The sequence below is a fragment of the Gymnoscopelus microlampas genome, assembly GCF_963454915.1.
Source record: "Gymnoscopelus microlampas genome assembly, chromosome: 10".
NCBI classification, from domain to species: Eukaryota; Metazoa; Chordata; class Actinopteri; order Myctophiformes; family Myctophidae; genus Gymnoscopelus; species Gymnoscopelus microlampas.
In genome coordinates, this window is record NC_139947.1 from 21,358,241 (window position 1) to 21,378,905 (window position 20,665).

The window sequence follows — 20,665 nt, forward strand, 5'->3', positions numbered from 1 at the left end:
TGTGCCCCCCCTTTCTTAGTTTCTTCCTGGTCATTGTCACACGTGACATTGGGCTATTTTATTTTCCTCTGGAGTGGAGGGGGAACTTCTCCATCTCATCAATTTCAGTAAAAAAAAATTGAGTCTCTGCGGTGGTGGACAGGTACCGGACCCCTACACCACCCAAAGGGCCCTTCTCTTCTCTTGCTGTGTAATACTGTGAAGCATTGTCTTGTGCAGCAGTGTGTTCAGAACTTTTCAAGTTTCATTAAGTAATGCATTCACTCCAGTGGAAGATTTCTCATTCTTTGGCTACTCTAGTGGTAATTACAATAACAATTTAAGCATTTAGCAGACGCTCTTATCCAGAGCAACTTACAAGTACGAGATTCGAATAAGCAGATCTTGAGCATTAACTCTAGTCTTTATTGACTACAGTACAGTTCCACAACAATGTAGTGCCTCAAATAAACTAGAATTACAGGTAAACAAATGAACCTGGCATATGTCTAAACAACATGCTTTCTAAATAACATTCTTAACATTTGTGGTTAAGACAAAACAAAAAATATAGTAAACTAGCATCTATTGAACTAAACTGATAAAAAGGGATACGAGGAGGGAGAAGTGCTAGAGGGTGAGGTGGAGCTGAAGAGGTGAGTCTTCAGCGTACGGTGGAAAATTGGGAGTGAGTCTGCAGTTCTGACTGTTGTTTGATCCACAGTTTGGGAGCCAGGAGGGAAAAGAGTCTAAGACGAGTGGATCATTGTTCAGGCTGTTTTTGAGAAGGCTCGGACAACATTCCTGTGTTAGTTCAACTAAGTGAGCGGGAAGGGTTGTAGGGTTGGATTGATCATATCTTCAAGGTAAGGGGGTGCTATGCCTTTGGTTGCCTTCTACTCCAACACCAATGTTTTGTACTAGATGTAGGCAGCAACCTGAAGCCAAAGAAGGAACAGAACAGGGGGAGACGTGAAAGGTTTTGGGAGGTTGATGACCAGTCGTGCAAACAAAAGCAAACCTTTTCCATGAAGCCTGGTAGGTCCAAACAGTCAGGTAGGAGACACTTGAATGCCAAGGTGTTCAGTGTTCAAGAGAAGCTGATCATTCACTGTGCTAAATGCGTCTGATAGGACTGCTGAATCTGCTGATAGGTCTGCTGCTGATAAGTTTGTCCAGCCGCCGGCTGCTGATAACTCTGGCCAGTCGGCTGCTGCTGATAACTCTGGCCAGTCGGCTGCTGCTGATAACTCTGGCCAGTCTGCTGCTGCTGATAACTCGGGGCAGTCTGCGGTGGCTGATAATTCTGTCCAATCCCATATGGTACATGTGCAGAGATGGTTCCCATCTTCTTTGCCGCCTGAATGTTGAACATTTGGTCATCAAAGAAGATGTGGGGTTTTATTTTCCTTAAGAGTGGTCCTTTCGGGGCCCCAGCCGCGAACAGAGCCTCGTCAATCTCCAGGCCCCAGCTTCTTAGTGTTTTAATGACACGGGCCCCTGAGCTGGCTGCACTGCGGGCTGTGACCAGGAAAGTGCGAATGGGACAGTCATTACGCTCATCCATAGCATAGAACTTCTTCTGGAGTTTCCCCAGGGCTTCCAGAAAACCCTTCAGGGGACCCTGGGCAAGAGGAATGTCCTCATTTTTCTTCTCGTGCTCAAAGAACCGGACCAAGCCGCCTTGTTTTATGACTCTGTCAGACTCATCCGAGAAGAGCACAGCATCTCCATCAAAGGCCACTCTCAACTGGGTGTCACTCAACTCTCTTTCATAGTCGGGTGAATACATTGTGGCAGCGGCAATGTCTTGTTTAATTGCCTCTGTGACTTTCTCAGGGTCCTTTGAAAGGTAAAGGTTGGTATTGTAAGCCTTCAGGTAGCCGATGGGACTCTGCCCTCCAGTCATGCAAAATCTCTCTATGGTCAAATTGTAATGATTAATGCTGTTTATGATTCGGACTCCAACTTGGGCATGGCTGTTAGTCATCAGGACAATGTCAAACAATTCCTCACTGTCTGGGTAGAGTTCCCTCAGCCTCTGGTTGACTGTCATTAATGCCTTCACAAATGGAAAAGAATCTCCTCTGGCCATGATCTCATTTTCATGCTCCACCTGATAGTCTATGTATTTCTCTACTCCTTCATTCTGATAAATCAAGCTCTCTGATACCATGTTGAATAAGGTGCGAGGGGAGATGGCTATAGTAACAGCATTTCTTGGGTCAGGTGGTAACGGTGCTTTTTTCTTCTCATCATTGCAGCTTAGTTGGAAAAATGGGTTTTTTTCATTCATTTTTACAAATTGTCTAACCAATTGAAGGTTGCTGTAGACAACTTTACTTTCCTTGTGTTCTGTTTTGTTCTGTAACTCCAAGACTAGATTACACTCTGAGAACTGTATGGTTGTGACGTGCCTTTTATTTAAGGACTAAATGTATCAACCACTCAACGTCACCTCATGACGTCACAAATGGTGAGGCATGTATAACCTAGATTGAGTCTCATGTGGTCAGACCCACCCATTTTACGTCATCAATTCCAATGACCTACATCCAAAGATCTGAACCAAAAAAGACCAATAAATAAACAAGCTGAAAGGTGCTGTCTTTTGCCATTCTCTGATTTTCTCAGGCTGAACTGCCAAACAGAGAGAACTCTCCTCGCCTCACCTCGCATTACCAGGCTTTATGCAGTACCAGTCGAAAGCATGAGAATATACAAGAGAGAGAGAAGAATAAAATGATCTCTTTAGTGGTAATGATGATTAACATTTAGTTTAATCACTCATGTAAAAATACACAAAATCAACATAAAACATAAAATCCAATAAACTACAACAGAGGTATGATGTTTTAATGCCAGGACATGAGCAGACAGGTTAAAAAACAGCCATGCTAACAAGAGAACTCAGTTCAAGATTCTGTAGCTTACACCAAGATCATGCTGTATACATTAAAAGCAGTTTCACCAAAGACTATTTAGAAGTGGGAATTTTGTACATGAACTTTCCGATCAGATCTCTGGTTAAAAACACCAGTGGGCCTTGGAGTCAATAAAGAACACAAGTAAGAAGGCCGTTCGTGTAACACAGCCTTATAAAGAAAGTGATACCAATGCTCCATTCAACGATTTTGCAAGGAAGACCAACCAATTCATACAACATGCAGTGATGTGTCCGAACAGACAGAATCTAGCATTTTCAAGGAGGATGCGTTAGCGTGCATATCATGGTGATGGTGATGTCATCTCATAGCAAGAATATCACCATAATCAATTACTGATGAGAGAATGTTGCACGAACCAGATCCTTCCTCCTAAAAATAAAAGAAACCCAACTTCACTCTGAGCTTTTTTACAACATTCTCAATGTGAGTTTTACAGATTTTCCTCCAACATAAAACCCAAATATTTGTAAGTTGAGACCTTACAATTGGTTAATTCTGTTATGTGACAATCTGTGGTACCTCGTCACATTTCTTGCTTGATCTTGAATTCAATACTAGTCTCAACCTACAAAGATTCTGTTAAACCACACAGATTTCAGATTTTCCATTGCACTTTCCAACAATGGGGCAGTAGCGTACAGAACTTGACCCAAATAACGGTCTCAGCACAATTTACGGTACACTAATTTGACATAATAAGCCGTTATTACAAATAATGTGTTTCTTATTAGCAATAATGTTTTTTATTAGAAAGAAACAAACGTTGTTATACCCTTATTTTCCACTATTATCCCTTAATTATGTTCTAATTAGAAATGAAACGTAACAAAAGGTGTTATTAGAAATGGTGTTCTCTGCTATTAGACAGAAACAAACAAACACAGTTATACGCTAATTATGGAACATAATTCCTAGAGGCTAACAAAGCCTAATAAGACCTAACAAAGCCTAATAAGATGTTATTTCCACTTACTTGACCGTCACATTACAACCCCGCAACTACTAACTAGACGATGTGATGTAAGGCTACTATTAGTCTACTGTAAGGGTTTCGTTAGAACAAATGTGTTCTTTATTAGGCCTTTATTTAAAGATTGAAACTTTGACATCAGGGACCTTGTCATACTCTGCCATGTGGCATCCCCCAGTTTTAGGGACTCTTTAATTCTCTTTATGCATGGCTCTATGATTGAGAATCTGTTTTGAGAAACATAACATTCTGTACCACTGTTAATTTCTGCCCCGTTGACGATTTTAAATCAAATCTAAAGACCCACCCTTTTCTCGTGGTTTTAGCTTAGTTTGAGGTTGCCCCACCTTTGATGTTTTCTCGAGTCCACTGAATGTATTTAATTTAATTTATTTGTAATACCTTACAGCGTTTTAATCAGTTGTTTGTTTTGTTTAGTTACTCTTAATAGTCTTGTGATTTACTGGTATGTGCTTTACATTTTAGTCTTGCTTTTGTGGATTTTACAATTTATTATGGTTATCGTGTGTTTCATTTGGCCATCCTCGATTGGAAAGAACTTTGGGTCAACTCCTATCGTTTCTTTATGCCCAAGTATGCTATATACTGTACATAAAGATTACTTGACTTGATGGTGACTTCCTGTGCATCCTGTACTTCCTGTGTGGTGATTAGCATTTTCCAAAGCTTATTTTTGTACTTCCTGGTTTGCAGTGGTGTAAAGTGTCTAAGTACATTTACTCAAGTACTGTAATTAAGTAAAATGTTGAGGTACTTTTATTTTACCGAAGTATTTCCAGTTGTCTATACTTTTACTTCTACTTCACTACATCTCAGAGGCAAATATTGTACTTTTACTCCAGTACAATTATTTGAAGTTACTATAGTCACTTTGCAGATTGTTACGGGTATGGTTAAGGGGAGACTGTATGTTTATGGGGAGACTGTGTATGCTGTTTTTCTCCCTGCTACACTCTGCCTGCTTCTCTGTTCACTCACTCTCAGGTCCAGCCCATTCACTCAACTCAACTCCGCCTCTCACCACCGGTTGGTCCTTCCCCTCATCACTCCACCAATCACCTCCATCGTCATCAGATATAAAGCACCTGTGACGGCGGCCATCTTTCTCTTTCCCCATCATGCTTCCACCAGATCATTTGTTTGCTCCATGCACATGTCCTAACTAATTCACCTCCAGTCTCTTAAAGACTTGTTGACCTTTTTGCCAAACGTTTAGTACAGGGGGGGTAGTTTAGCTCTGGGGTACCCTGTACATATTGCATGTAGGTAATTCCCGTGTTTAATCCCACTAGTCTAGAGGTGAGTGCCACCCATTGTATTTTCCATTAATTGTTGGAGTAGGAAGGATTTTTGTTTCTCTTGAGTTTACTACATTCTTTCCTTTGGCACCACCTGACCCTCCCTGTATTTGTTACTTGGCATTTATTTCTGTTCACTTCAGTTGGTTAATAAACAACTTTACTTTAACCTCATCCTATGTCTGTCTCAAGTATATAATCTGGGTATATGTTACCGTCCCTTCCTCCTGGACCACCATCTGGGACGTAACACAGATATAAATTATTACATTATAAAACATACATGAACCACTTTATACCTAGGCTATTTGAAAATAGACGATCTACAAGCTCACAACGCGTTGCGGTGCGACACGTTGTGAGCTTGTAGATCTGCTATTTTCAAACATTCGAGTACTTTTACTTTTGGTACTTTAAGTATATTTTGATGCCAATACTTTTGTACTTTTACTCAAGTAAAATTTTGAATTCCTGACTTTTACTTGTAAGAGAGTAGGCTACTTCTACATTGCAGTATTGATACCTTTACTTAATTAAAACATTTGAGTACTTTTTCCACCACTGTACTGTAGTTATACTGTAGCTCTGTTTGCATCCTGTAAATAACTTTTCCATCCACGGCACCACCTGAATGACAATGTTACTTTAAAGCGCCTTACATTCTTACAGTCTTTCCCCCAAAGATACAGCATGTCACGGGGAAAACTTCATATCAGAATATCAGTTTCCTTTAAATTAGGACAGATTGAAAAGGACTTTATACTCGTCGTTTAACCACCTGAACCCCAGCATCCCTATTGTGGGGGCAGTGGTGTAAAGTAACTAAGTACATTTACTCAAGTACTGTACTTAAGTACACTTTTGAGGAATTTTTACTTCACTGGAGTATTTCCAATTTTCAGTACTTTTACTTCTACTCCACTACATCTCAGAGGCAAATATTGTACTTTTACTCCACAACAATTATTTGAAAACTTTAGTTACTAGTTACTTTTCAGACATTGATTATGATAATATTAAACATACATGAACCACTTTAGCTCTATTTTATACATAGGCTATTTGAAAATAGCCGATCTACAAGCTCACAACGCGTCGCGAGCTTGTAGATCTGCTATTTTCAAACATTCGAGTACTTTTACTTTTGGTACTTCAAGTATATTTTGATGCCAATACTTTTGTACTTTTACTCAAGTAACATTTTGAATTCCGGACTTTTACTTGTAACAGAGTACTTCTAGATTGCAGTATTGATACTTTTACTTAAGTAAAACATTTGAGTACTTTTTCCACCACTGTGTGGGGGGAACATCACGTGTTGTGAGCTTGTAGATCGGCTATTTTTGGCAAAGAGATTTGGTGTACAGTAGATGGAAAAAGAACGCAGTGAGGTGAAGTGGTTAAACTGAAGTGATATATTGATGATTTGCAAATATTATCAACGTTTTCTGCGCCCACCCTGGGCCCTGGACTTGTGTCACGGCACCCTAGGGTGCAACGGGGGCCGGGGCACCTACTTTGAGAAACCCTGCCCTTGGACAGTGGTTCTCAACTTTTTCAGGCCGTGACCTTCCAAAATAATCATATTTGAACTGGGGACCCCCCAAAATAATCATATTTGAACTGGGGACCCCCCAAAATAATCATATTTGAACTGGGGACCCCCCACCCTGACAAGAACTTGGAAAGTAGGAGTTGAGGCGTTACATTTAGTTTGACTCCACAGATAAATATTGTGAAAATAACAGATCACAACGCCTCACAACGCGAGGCGTTGTGAGCTTGCAGATTGGCTATTTTTTTGGGCTATTTTATATTATTTGACAATTTGGCCAATGTTTGACCAGTTTTTATAGTATTTTGTTGATGTTGGGTTTGTTGATTACTTTTGATGTAGTACTTGTGTTTTTGGTATTAAAAAGGTCTTAAAAGTCCTTTATTTGTCACTTCACTGTCAGGGAACCCCCCACCCCCCCCCCCCTCAAAAAAAATCATGTGGGGTCCAGACCCACAGGTTGAGAACCACAGCTCTAGGAAGCAGGGAGGGGCCAATTAAAGGACAGGGAGAGTCCTTTAATTGTCAGCCCCTCCCCCTCACACCTTCCAGCAATCACAAATGTTTGTGACCCACTCATAGAGTTAAAAGGACCCACTCTGTTTCCAAGGAAAAATACTCTTATAGTGAAATAAACAACTCCTAAAGTAACGTTACTCCACAGGGACGTCGAGTAGAGTTATCAGTGTTGAACAGGTTGGTGAAAAAAGCTGTTAAAACACACTGTGACCAGACTGTGAAAACATCTCCATCCAGACCACAAAACAGGTAAGTGTTCTGCAGATGTGTGTTAGCTACTTAGCTTAGCTAATTAACTGCTTAGCATTAAGGAATTGATGGAATTGCGTGTCATTTCACTGTTATTTGACTTGGTAAAAAAGCAACAACTAGTGAGGATGAAGCATTGCTGTGTGAAGTGAATATGAACCGTCTTTGTTTTAGTCCTGAAACATGACTGATTGTCATATCATGACAGTCATGGATTAACTTCAACCTGGTGTTTGCAATTTCTCCATTTACGGTCCGTACATCTACATTAACGATCATATTTCAAATATAAAGTGCTTACTTCGTGGCCACGGATGTTATTCTAGTGTACGGGCCCTCAGAAGTACCTATATCCTCCGTATTTCTCAATAAAAAGCATTTTAATCTGATTGGTGGCCATTTTCTCCGTCTATTCACCATATGCTTTAAACTACGCTACCCTATCGGCTGGGAGGTGTATTGCACTATGCTACATTATAACTCTGAGGAAAATGGCCACCGATCGGATTAAAATGCTTTTTAATGAACAATACGGAAGATGCAGGTACGTTGGAGGGCTCGTACATAATTATAACATCCGTGGCCATGAATTAAGCACTTTATATTTGAAATTTGAATGTTTATGTAGATGTACAGGCCGTAAATGGGGAAGGTGCAAACACAAGGTTGACGGTCGTGATGCTGACACCAGCTTTGCAGGCCTAGTACGGTGTAAAGTAACTAAGTACATGTACTCAAGTACTGTACTTGAGTACAATTTTGAGAAACTTTTACTTAACTGGAGATCCAATTTTCAATACATTACTTCTACTCCACTATATCTCAGAGATAAATATTGTACTTTTACTCCACTACAATGATATGAAAACTTGAGTTAGTTATTTTGTAGCTTTTGATTATTACAAAACATGGACTAACCACTTCAGCCCTAAACATTAATGTGTGTGTGTGTGTGTGTGTGTGTGTGTGTGTGTGTGTGTGTGTGTGTGTGTGTGTGTGTGTGAATTCAAAATGTACTTATGCAAAAAGTACAAAAGTATTGGCATTAAAGTACCAAAAGTAAAGTACTCATTGTGCACAATGTCCCATTTCAAGTTCTCAAATGTATAACATATGAAAATAGCAGATCTACAAGCTCACAATTCGTAATGATGTGACACATTGTGAGCTTGTAGATGGGCTATTTTCAAATGGCCGAAATGTATATAGGGCTGAAGTGGATGTATGTTTTGCAATAATAATAATAATCAAAATGAAAGCTAAAGTAAAGTTATACTAATGTTTTCAAATAATTGTAGGAATTGTGGAGTAAAAGTACAATATTTGCATATGAGATGTAGTGGAGTATTGGAAATACTCAAGTAAAGTACAAGTCCAGTGGTACTGGATTTGACGCTCAACAAAAGCTAATTCATCCTTATATTGCATAAACTTGTGTTGCTTTTCATTGGTTTCATGTTAATGTGTATTTTCAGACATTTAACCACTTAAACCATCAACACTAAGTAAACTTTCACTCTGTACTTAGTGTGCTCTTTTCCCCCTCTCTTTGCCGAAAATATCTACAAGCTCACAAAGCTTGTAGATCGGCTATTTTCGGCTAATGTTCCCCTCAGAATAGCGATATAATATTCAAGTGGTTAATGTACAAAAAAAAATAAATCCTATCACACAATGATTTGGCGGACCCCCTGTAGTAACTCTGAGGACCCCCTAGGGGTCCCGGACCCCCTGTTGAAGACCTCTGCTCTAATGGGTTTATAAATATGCACACATGTGTGCACCGATGGATGCCTGTTGATGCTGTTTGCCTAAACATTGTACGGCACTTTGCACAGCTTCTGATGTTTTGAACCCATTAAGACCTGGAACGCATCTGTGTCACTTTTTCATTTGAGCTTAAAAAGCATCATTTTACACTTTGGCTTTTCCAAAATAGCAGATATACACTGTGCCGCGCTATGAGCTTGTAGATCTGCTATTTTAGAAAAATCGTGAATATGTATGTATGTATATGTATGTATATATTTTTCTTTTAAAGCAAACATTAACTCAAATCTTTGCTTCTGGGGGGTCCCTGGAACAAAATATTTTGAGGTGTGTGTGTGTGCGTGTGGGGGGGGGGGGGGTCCGCGGCCAAATTCATGTCATTTTGGGGGTCCTTCACATGAAAAGGTTTGAAAACCACTGATATAGAAACATACGTTTTTCAGAGAACCTTTGACATTTGGCAGAATCGGAACCTCAGGCTTCAATTGGTTAGATGTGCTGTGTGTAAGGGCAAGTGATGCTGGTGTTCCGTTATGCAGATTACGCATTATTTGGTGTCAGCCCTGGTACCATTTGCAGGCAGGTGTGTGCCAGGCACAGGTGTGTGTGTGTGTGTGTGTGTGTGTGTGTGTGTGTGTGTGTGTGTGTGTGTGTGTGTGTGTGTGTGTGTGTGTGTGTGTGTGTGTGAGAGAGAGACTGGCACCTGAGCATGGGTCCTGCAACTTTGACATCTGTCTTTGGTACCGTTGTGCAAATCTTGCCTGTAAATCTATGGTTCCTCAGTGAAGCAATTAAGGGGTCTTTGGTTGTTATCTTCCTTGTTGACTTCACCAGTCTCGCAGAACTTGGTCCTAAGTTTGGAAATGACATTTACTTGTAACTTGTACATTTAGTCCATGAGCCAGAGCCCCAAAATGTAGCCAGATATTGAATATTCCCTCGTTAAAAAAACCTTTGACTCCAACATCTTAACAAAATTAAATAAGAATGTTGACTCTGGCTTTGTCCAATGTTGATTCTGGAAAGTTATGCAAATTATTAGTTATGCATATTTTTGCATAACTTGTAATACGATAAATCATTGTCTTCATGTAAGTAATCAACTGGGGAAGTTTCATTATGATAACTATGTTTTAAATTTTGACATTTTTTCACCTGTCATGTACGTATGGGGAAAATAACAAAATGTGTGATAAATATGAAAAAGCTGCTCCTGTGGAAAGGTTATCATATATGTATTTACTTATATTGACCCTATAAACAATTTATATAGGTATGGTTTTGCCCACTCTTTCGATAATGAAATCTTGTCTCATGGACTAATTGCAGTATTAAGTGTGATGACATGAAGGCATGAATGCAAATTTGACTTGATTTTAGCAACGTTCCTGAGCTGGAAGAAACATGATTGTGCAAACCCCTGTCACTTGACCGTTGAAGGACAAAGTGTGCAGTGGTGTAAACTAAGTACAAGCTCACAATGCACGCAGCGTGTTGTGACCTTGTAGATTGGCCATTTTTGGCGACTCGATTTGTGTAGAGTGAAAGAAGAGCATACCAAATAAAATGCAGTTTTTACAGGTCTGTGTTATCAAGTACAGAGGGTTTAAGTGGTACTGGATTTGACGCTCAACAAAAGCTAATTCATCCTTGTGTATGACGGAGGACAATTTCACAATAAATTAAAATCTCTACGATTATTGTGTGTGTTTTTAATGATAACGATTATCGCCCCATCCCTTGATTTTATTTTATTTTATTAGACGTTATACAGGAAAAACATATGTTACATCATGTTCATCGTAGAAACGTCAAGGATACAGACGCATAAAAGTATTTTCATTGTGGTCCTTGGTCTGAGACAAACAGACAGCACTGCAACAGAATACATACAGTTAGACAGTACAGTAATAAATAAAACAATCAAAAGCTACACTACCTACAGCATAAATACATATAATCGCATTGCTAACACATAGGTGACCCTACTATTCGGCAACATTTTCTAAAAGCCATGCTTTGACCCTTATCTTAAAAAGGAGATGGCTGCTGGTGCTCTTTATAGTCAGGGGTAGAGGGTTCCAGTTGACTGCTCCTCCAAATCTAAATGAGCGTTTTCCCACTTCAGTGGTGAACGTGGGCATGGTCAGGTCTGCTATGCTGGCTTTGGTTAGGTTGGAATGGGCTTCGCTACGCTTCTGAAAGAGCTTACATAGGTACACAGGGGCGCTGTTTACGTAGATGTTATGCACCAGGTTCAGCTGTAGTTGAACTGACCTGGCTGCCAGAGGGAGCCAACCCAACTGGTGGAAATTATGTTGGTGGAAATTATGTTTTCCAACATGGTCCCTTGCAGACAGCCCCAAGACAAGCCTGACCAACCTATTTTGAGAAACCTGCAACTTCTCTTTTAGGGCTTTGGTTAGGCCACTGTACCATGAGCTAATAGCATAGTCGAAACAACATAAAACCAGTGAGTTTGCTAATATGCGAAGACTGGCCGAGTCCAGAAACTGCGCTTCCCTGGCTAAGAATTTGGTTCTGCCATTCACCTTACTGATGGTCTTAAGAGCCATTGTTTCACCACCCAGCCTGCGATCTAGCTGACAACCAAGGTAGCTGACTGAGGGTTTAGCTATTGTTCAATAAAAAGCATTTTAATCCGATTGGTGGCCATTTCCCCATAGAGTTATAATGTACCAACAGTGCAATACACCTCTCAACCACTAGGGTCGCGCAGTTGAAAGCATACAGAGAAAATGACGACTGATTGGATTCAAATGCTTTTTATTGAACAATACGGAAGATACGGATACTTATGAGGGCCCGTACATGATTGTAACATCCGTGGCCATGGGGTAAGTACTTTATATTTTAAATCTGAATGTGTATGTAGATGTACAAACCCCAAGTGTGAAAGTGCAAAGACAGATGCTGATGTGCGTCAGTGGTTGCCTGGCAACGTCAAGGCAGAAGGCGGTGCGGGGCTACGGGGACGGTCTTGAATGTGAGTGACAGGTGCGTCACAGCGTTTTTTTAGAATCCGCTGGCTGCAAAAAAACTGTGGCCGCGCACAACCTGCGTTTAACAGCGGCCAGCCAACTTTTGGTGAGAGCGCGCCCTTAGGGCGCGCTCTCACCAAAAGTTGTCTGCCAGCGGATTCTAGAAAAACGCTGTGACGCACCTGTCACTCACATTCAAGACTGTCCCCGTAGCCCGCACCGCCACTAGACACTAGCCACTAGACAAAAAAATGTCTTTGCACTTTCACACTTGGGGTTCATACATCTACATACACATTCAGATTTAAAATATAAAGTACTTACCCCATGGCCACGGATGTTACAATCATGTACGGGCCCACATAAGTATCTGTATCTTCTGTATTGTTCAATAAAAAGCATTTTAATCCAATCAGTGGTCATTTTCTCCGTATGCTTTCAACTGCGCGACCATAGCGGTTAAAGAGGTGTATTGCACTGTTGGTACATTATAACTCTATGGGAAAATGGCCACCAATCGCATTAAAATGCTTTTTATTGAACAATACGGAAGATACGGGTACTTCTGAGGGCCCGTACATGATTGTAAAATCCGTGGCCATGGGGTAAGCACTTTATATTTTAAATCTGAATGTGTATGTAGATGTACGAACCCCAAGTGCACAAATCATAAAGTACTGGGTGAGATGCAACAGCTACAACCAGTTGGTCCACTGAGAGCACCATGTTGCTTCCTGAAGCTTCGTCCACACGTACACGGGTATTTTCATAAACGCAGATATTTCGTTTTCGTTTTTGAAAACCTCCGCGTCTACACGGCCCTGTTTAAAAAAATCTCTCTGTCCACACGACAACGGCTAAACGTTAAACGACCCATGCAAAAACTCCGTTTACCGTGTCCACACGGGAACACATAGCCGGAGTTTTTAAAAATCTACACTGTGGCAGGAGTTTTCCAAAAGATGCGTTTACATGGAGCAAAAACGCGTTTGCGTGTGGACGAACCCCCCAAAACGCATATAAAAAGCTACGTTTATGAAAATACCCGTGTACGTGTGGACGAAGCCTGAGTCTTGGGACGGTCCGCCTTCGACTCACCCGATTGGACAGAGGGGGAAATTCAGCTCCTGCCTCCAGCGGTTTTATGCTTCTTCGTGTAGAGCGGATAAACGCAAGGTCTGCGCGATAAGCGGAAAAATCTGCTCTTGCGTGAATCCACGCATTTGCATTGACAAAGCATTGGCAGATTTTGCCCCAGAGGTAAAATAAAAGTGCGGTGGGAGCGCGCCCTTACAAGTAAAAGTCCTGGAATTCAAAATGTACTTGAGTAAAAGTACAACAGTATTGGCATCAAAATATACTTAAAGTACCAAAAGTAAAAGTACTAAAATGTTTGAAAATAGCAGGTCTACAAGCTCACTACAGCTTGTAGATCGGCTATTTTCTAAATAGCCTAGGTATAAAATATGGATAAAGCAGTTAATGTATGTTTTATGACATAATAATTTATATATGCAAAGTAACTAGTAAACTAAAGTTTTCAAATAATTGTTGTGGGGTTAAAGTACAATATTTGCCTCTGAGATGTGGACTGGAGTAAAAGTACTGAAAATTGGAAATACTCCAGTAAAGTGAAAATACCTCGCAACTGTACTTAAGTACAATACTTTTATTCTGTAAAGCACTTTGAATTGCCCTGTGTATGAAAAGTGCTATATAAATAAAGTTGCCTTGCCTACTTGAGTAAATGTACTTACTTACTTTACACCACTGTCCATATGTTCCAATGCCAAAAAACACAACTAAATGGTTAATCACATGTATTTGTATGACAGGCGTCAACTTAAATGTTTTAATTGTCACAGCCCTAGGCATAGCTTACACCAAGAGTCTTCAACGTTTTTCAGGCCAAGGACCCCTTAGCTGAGAGATGAAGCAGGGACCCCCACAGCAGGGACCCCCACTACATATTGTGTAAAATTATGTTGCAGATTCAAGTTTTTTCATAGATTCATTGACTCTCTGTCAATAGACCATATTCACACAGCTACCATATTGCCAAGTTAACTCATTCAGTGCTAGACTTATTTCTGGTGTTTGCCCACTGCCAATGATTTTTCGATTTTCTTACCTTTTCAAGTAGTCGCAGAATATGTATCTCCTCTATGATTGATCCCCTGATAGTTGCTAATCACGGAGGGTTTCACTGTGCTTCCGCGAAAGTTTGTTATACGTTGAAAATAGCATGTCTCGCCAAAAATACATGGTAGAACACAAGAGCCAAGATAGAATATTTCCCAAATACCTTAACCAGGAAGTCAATGGAGCAGAACTCTGAGGGTCCCTGGAACAACGCATTTTGAGATCAAAAATACGTATAATTTTGGGGGTCTTTGATATACATTTTTTGTTCCAGGGACCCCCATAAGCAAATATTTGAGTTAAAAATGCAGTTAAAAAAAAATCGAATTCAAAGATTTGCACACATTTTCAGGATTTTTCTAAAAAAAAGCAGATATACAAGCTCATAGCGTGGCACTCGGTGTCGCACTATGAGCTTGTAGATCTGTTATTTTTTAATAGCCCAAAGAAATCTAAAAACATGACACTCAGACGCGTTCCCGGTCTTAATGGGTTAATCTGCAACACAATGTTATACAATATGTAGTCGAGGGGTCCCTGCTTCATCCCTCTCTCAGCTAAGGGGTCCCTGCTTCATCTCTCTCTCAGCTAAGGGGTCCCCGCTTCATCTCTCTCTCAGCTAAGGGGTCCCTGCTTCATCTCTCTCTCTCAGCTAATGGGTCCCCGCTTCATCTCTCTCTCTCTCAGCTAAGGGGTCCCCGCTTCATCTCTCTGTCTCTCAGCTAAGGGGTCCCCGCTTCATCTCTCTCTCAGCTAAGGGGTCCCCGCTTCATTTCTCTCTCTCAGCTAAGGGGTCCCTGCTTCATCTTTCTCTCAACTAACGCCAGGGGTCTTCAACGTTTTTCAGGCTGAGAGATGAAGCAGGGACCCCCCCACTACATATTGTGTAAAATTGTGTTGCAGATTAAAGTTTTTCCATAGATTTCATAGATTCATTGACTCTCAGTGTTTTGTAAATTAGTGGCAGACATTTAACCACTTAAACCGTCAATAGACCATTTTCAAACATCGGCCATATTGCCATTAAGTTAACTCTTATAGTGCGATTCAGTGCCAGACTTATTTCTGGCTGTGTTTGCCCACTGCCAGCGATTTTTCAATTTTGTTACCGTTTCAAGTAGTCACAGAATATTTATCTCCAGTATGATCGATCCCCTGATGTTAAAACCAGGATACAGTATACGTATCCTAAATGTGGCTCTCGGTCACTTGAATAAATCTTTATTTCTTTGTTTGTTTTCTTTCAGATACTCAAGTATACATCCTGGCAGAGGTGTTGCAGGGGGGGGGGGGGATGTCTACAAAATCTTTCGAGGAGGAGCCGCTGTCTACAAAGTCTTTCGAGGAGGAGCCGCTGTCTACAAAGTCTTTCGAGGAGGAGCCGCTGTCTACAAAGTCTTTCGAAGAGCCGCTGTCTACAAAGTCTTTCGAAGAGCCGTTGTCTGCAAAGTCTTTCGAAGAGCCGCTGTCTGCAAAATCTTTCGAGGAGGAGCCGCTGTCTACAAAGTCTTTCTAGGAGGAGCCGCTGTCTACAAAGTCTTTCGAGGAGGAGCCGCTGTCTACAAAGTCTTTCGAAGAGCCGCTGTCTACAAAGTCTTTCGAAGAGCCGTTGTCTGCAAAGTCTTTCGAAGAGCCGCTGTCTGCAAAATCTTTCGAGGAGGAGCCGCTGTCTACAAAGTCTTTCTAGGAGGAGCCGCTGTCTACAAAGTCTTTCGAGGAGGAGCCGCTGTCTACAAAGTCTTGTGAAGAGCCTCTGTCTGTAGACAGAGGCTCTTCACAAGACTTTGTAGACAGCGGCTCTTCACAAGACTTACCTTAGTGTAGACTCTACACTAAGGTAAGTCTTGTGAAGAGCCGCTGTCTACAAAATCTTTCGAGGAGGAGCCGCTGTCTACAAAGTCTTTCGAGGAGGAGCCGCTGTCTACAAAGTCTTTCGAAGAGCCGCTGTCTACAAAGTCTTTCGAAGAGCCGCTTTGTACAAAGTCTTTTGAAGAGCCTCTGTCTACAAGTCTTTTGAAGAGCCTCTGTCTACACCTCCTGTGACTCTCTCTATCCTTGGATTTAGCTGCATGGGGGTTTCCTCTGAAGACGCCTTAAGGTAGGAACCTCTTTAGGGCTGTCACGATTATGACATTTAACTTGACGCTTGATTGATTGTCGCTCAAATAGTTGCGATTAACTATTTTAATTGCGTCGTAGTAACATTTTGAATAAAACTTTGTCCGGCTTTTTTAGGCTTTGTAAACAAAAGCCGAACTACAAGCTCAAAACTACAAGCTTTGAGCGTGTAGGTCGGCTATTTCCACAATGATTGGAAAATGTTTGAAATTGTATGAACATTTTTCAACATGGAAACGATTATGACTTATCCCCAAAAAAGTATTGCGATTATCTCAAATACTTGCGATTATGTAATAATTGTGACGGTCCTAAAGACAATGACAATTTTCCTTTTCCTTTGCTGGATGCTGCAGTTGCTTCATGCTGCAGTTTGTAATGGATGATGCTCGTGGTGGATGATGCTTTTGGTGTATTTCATACTGGTTGGATGTATGAAATACGAATTGTCGGATGTCTGTTGATGTGGTTAAAGATGTGTGCTCTTTTTTCAGATTTCAAGGCTGACGTTGAATCTAAGACTATGTTGGTAGTGTAGTTTGTTTAGTTTGCATTCAATATTTATTTTGATGTGGCAAATCCAGGATTTGGACCTGGTGGTCCATAAGACCAAAGGTCACTTTTTGGTAGGTACCAAAAGGACACTGTTTGGTAGGTCCCAAAAGTCACTTTTTGGTCGGTACCAAAAGTCACCTTTTTCTGGCTGGGATGGGGGGGAACTGTATAAATCCGGGCCTGGACCTGGTCATCTTAAAAGATCACGTTGTTCAATTTCTAACCAATGCCACTCGCCCACCCGTGGAGTGAAATCACAGCAAGGTAACTATACAATACACACACACACACACACACACACACACACACACACACACACACACACACACACACACACACACACACACACACACACACACACACACACACACACACACACTCTAATAATGAGCATTTTTCTTTTTTATGTTTGGTAGCTTTCTTTCAGACGAGAAGAAGCCATTCCGGTACACTAAGGCAAAAAATAGAAGGCACATCCTTGGATGTATTCATCACACTGTGAACCGACCCAGCCTGCACCCTCCTGTGAACCGACCCAGGCTGCACCCTCCTGTGAACCGACCCAGGCTGCACCCTCCTGTGAACCGACCCAGGCTGCACCCTCCTGTGAAACTACCGCTGGCTCCGCCAAAGACCTCGGCCCGCGGGGGGTTTCCTCTGAAGACTGCTCAAAGTAGGAACCTCTTTAGGGCTGTCACGATTATGATTAACTTGACGCTTGATTAATTGTCGCTCAAATAGTTGCGATTAGCGTTTTTAATTGCGTTGTGGTAACATTTTGAACTTTTTTCTGAATTCGTAAACAAAAGCCGAACTACAAGCTCAAAACGCATCACGTGGTGATGCGTTTTGAGCGTGTAGTTTGGCTATTTCCACAATATTTTGAAAATATATCAAAATATTTTTCAACATGGAAACGATTATGACAATTATAACTATTATCCCCAAAATAGTATTGCGATTATCTGAAATACTTGCGATTATGTAATAATTGTGACGGTCCTAATTTTTCCTTTTCCTTTGCTGTATGCTGCAGTTGCTTCATGCTGCAGCATACAGCAAAGGATGAAGTGTTTGTGTTGGATGCTACTTGTGGCGTATGCTGTTCTAACCCTAACCCTAACCTGCTGGGGTTTTTTTTCAGGTTTTTAGACATAGGCCTTTGTAAATCCGGGCCCCTACCTGGTCATTTGAAAAGTTCCAAAAGACCTCGTCATTTGAAAAGTCACTTTTTTTGGGTGTTAAGTCGCGGTGGGGGGAACTGTCTAATTTCTTGCCCAAAGAAGAACAAGAATCATATGAAGCTGCTACATTTTATTTCTTGCCCAAAGAAGAACAAGAATCACATGGAGCTGCTACATTTTAATCAAGATGATCTACGTTTTTCCATTTAAAAGTTTTCATTTCTTGCCCGAAGAAGAACAAGATCAAGAACATCATGTCGATGTGTCCCAACATACCTGAACTGAGTCAACGAGATGTACATTTTGAATGACAAATGTCTAACCAATGGAGCAACTATTTTGTATTTCTTGCCCACCTTTGGAGTTACATCATCGCAAGGTAGCTATACAATCCAATAGCAATACAAGTGATCAGCAGTTTGCACAAGCATACTGTGCTGTCTACCAGGCCCACTTCTTCATGTATGTTTTGAAGTGTCCAACCCCAGTACGCAGTCTGTTCAGTCTGTCAATTTCCAGCATAGCAGATCTCCCTCCTTATGCCGTCTCCTGGGTCCCAGATGTAGCGGCGACAACGTGTGGGCCCATGCAGAAGACTCCCACTCCTGCTTCCAGGATGCCTCCATCCATGCCTTTGTAGACAGGTCCTCAGGGATAGAACTGAGCATCTCTTGTTGTATGGGTTGGCGGGACTTGAGTCTGTTTTGAAGGCAATGCTGTCATAGTGTTGTCATGCAGGATATGCCAGTCATCTTTCTGGGCTTTCCTTGGGGCGAGGATGTGAGGGTAGCAGTCTCTCGTTGGAGGCCGGTTGAGGCAATTCCTGCTAGCATTGGGAAGTAGAATATAGGGGTGGGACTCAGGCAACCAGTTATAATCCGGAGAACATTGTTAATGGCAGCATCAACTTTTTTGGCACGTGGGCTTCCACACCAAGCTATGGCACAGTGTTTGGCTGCAGCAAAGACCAGGGCTTGCGTGGGGATTCGTAGTACTTTGGCAGAGGAATCTCAGGACGTACCAGCGAGACATCAGATTGGCGAGACCTTTGATGACACTTTGGCCTCTGGGTGTTGCTTAGAAGACAGTGTCCTATCCAGGTACCTTGGGGCTTGCTGGAACTCCAAGTGATTGTGGTCCATGAACACGTCCAGTTCCCGTTTTGCTTCGCTGTTGTTGACGTGATATGCTGCCAACACTGTCCTCCCAATGCTGAGCTGCAGGCGCCACCTACGAAGGTAGGCTCCTAAGATGTCAATGTGGACATGATGGAAGTCATTTGGGGTAGAGCGGCTGAGTTGGATTTTACAGACCAGGAGTGTTGGTATAGGTAGAGGCATGGCCGAAGAGCTTTGCCCATCACTCACTTCTTGCTGATGCCGAAGTCAAAACACAGTATTTCCCTCATTGTGATAGCTCTAAGTCTGCAGTACACCTGACTGGTGGCAATAGCCTGGTTGTGATGCGTGTATGTGATCAAAATTATTTAAAAAGACCACAAATGCCGCAACAAATATCTCAACTGGTGAGGTTTTAAAGGTTTAAGGTTTTAAAGGTCTAAGGTTTTTAAAGGTCTAAGGTTTTTAAAGGTCTAAGGTTTTTAAAGGTCTAAGGTTTTTTAAGGTTTTAAAAGGTTTAAGGTTTTAAAGGTTTAAGGTTTTAAAGGTTTAAGGTTTAAAAGGTCTAAGGTTTTTAAAGGTCTAAGGTTTTTAAAAGTCTAAGGTTTTTAAAGGTCTAAGGTTTTTAAAGGTTTAAGGTTTTTTAAGGTTTTAAAAGGTTTAAGGTTTTAAAGGTTTTAGAGGTTCTAAAGGTTTGAAACATGTAAAAGGTTTAAGAGGTTCTAAAGGTTTGAAACATGTAAAGGTTGGAAAGGTTCAAAAGGTTTAAAAGTACAAATGATTTCAAAAATTCAAATGGTAGCCGACATGTCCTAAGTAGGCCAAACGTTGTAGAGTTGGAACAGAGTTTGTAGCTAAAATAATTAAGGATGGAACGGGTGGAAAATCCCATTAATTTCAATGGGGAAATTCAAAGTGAAATATCTCTAAAAAATGCAACAACAAATTAGCTTATCTCCACTGCAACGACCAAAGAGCTTACCCTGATTGATCACATCTACGCATCACAACCAGGCAATTGCCACCAGTGAGGTGTACTGCAGACATACAGCTATCACAATGAGGTATATACTGTGTTTTGACTTCGGCATCAGCAAGAAGTGAGTGATGTGCAAAGCTCTTCAGCCATGCCTCTCCCTATACTAACACTCCTGGTCTGTAAAATCCAACTAAGCTGCTCTACCCCAATGACCTCCATCATGTCCACATGGACATCTTGGCAGCCTACTTTTGCTGG

The 20,665-nt window shown here is 41.3% G+C and overlaps 1 protein-coding gene across 1 annotated transcript; it reads right to left on the reverse strand.

Annotated features, from left to right (window-relative positions):
- Positions 1–1,087: 1,087 nt before the first annotated feature.
- Positions 1,088–19,650, reverse strand: LOC311054135 (cytosolic 5'-nucleotidase 1A-like; the record flags this gene model as incomplete). Its single annotated transcript, XM_084070014.1, has 2 exons — positions 1,088–2,243; positions 19,415–19,650. The coding sequence occupies 2 exons, from the start codon at positions 19,648–19,650 to the stop codon at positions 1,088–1,090; spliced, it is 1,392 nt and encodes a 463-aa protein (XP_083926140.1).
- Between the last annotated feature and the right edge of the window lie 1,015 nt (positions 19,651–20,665).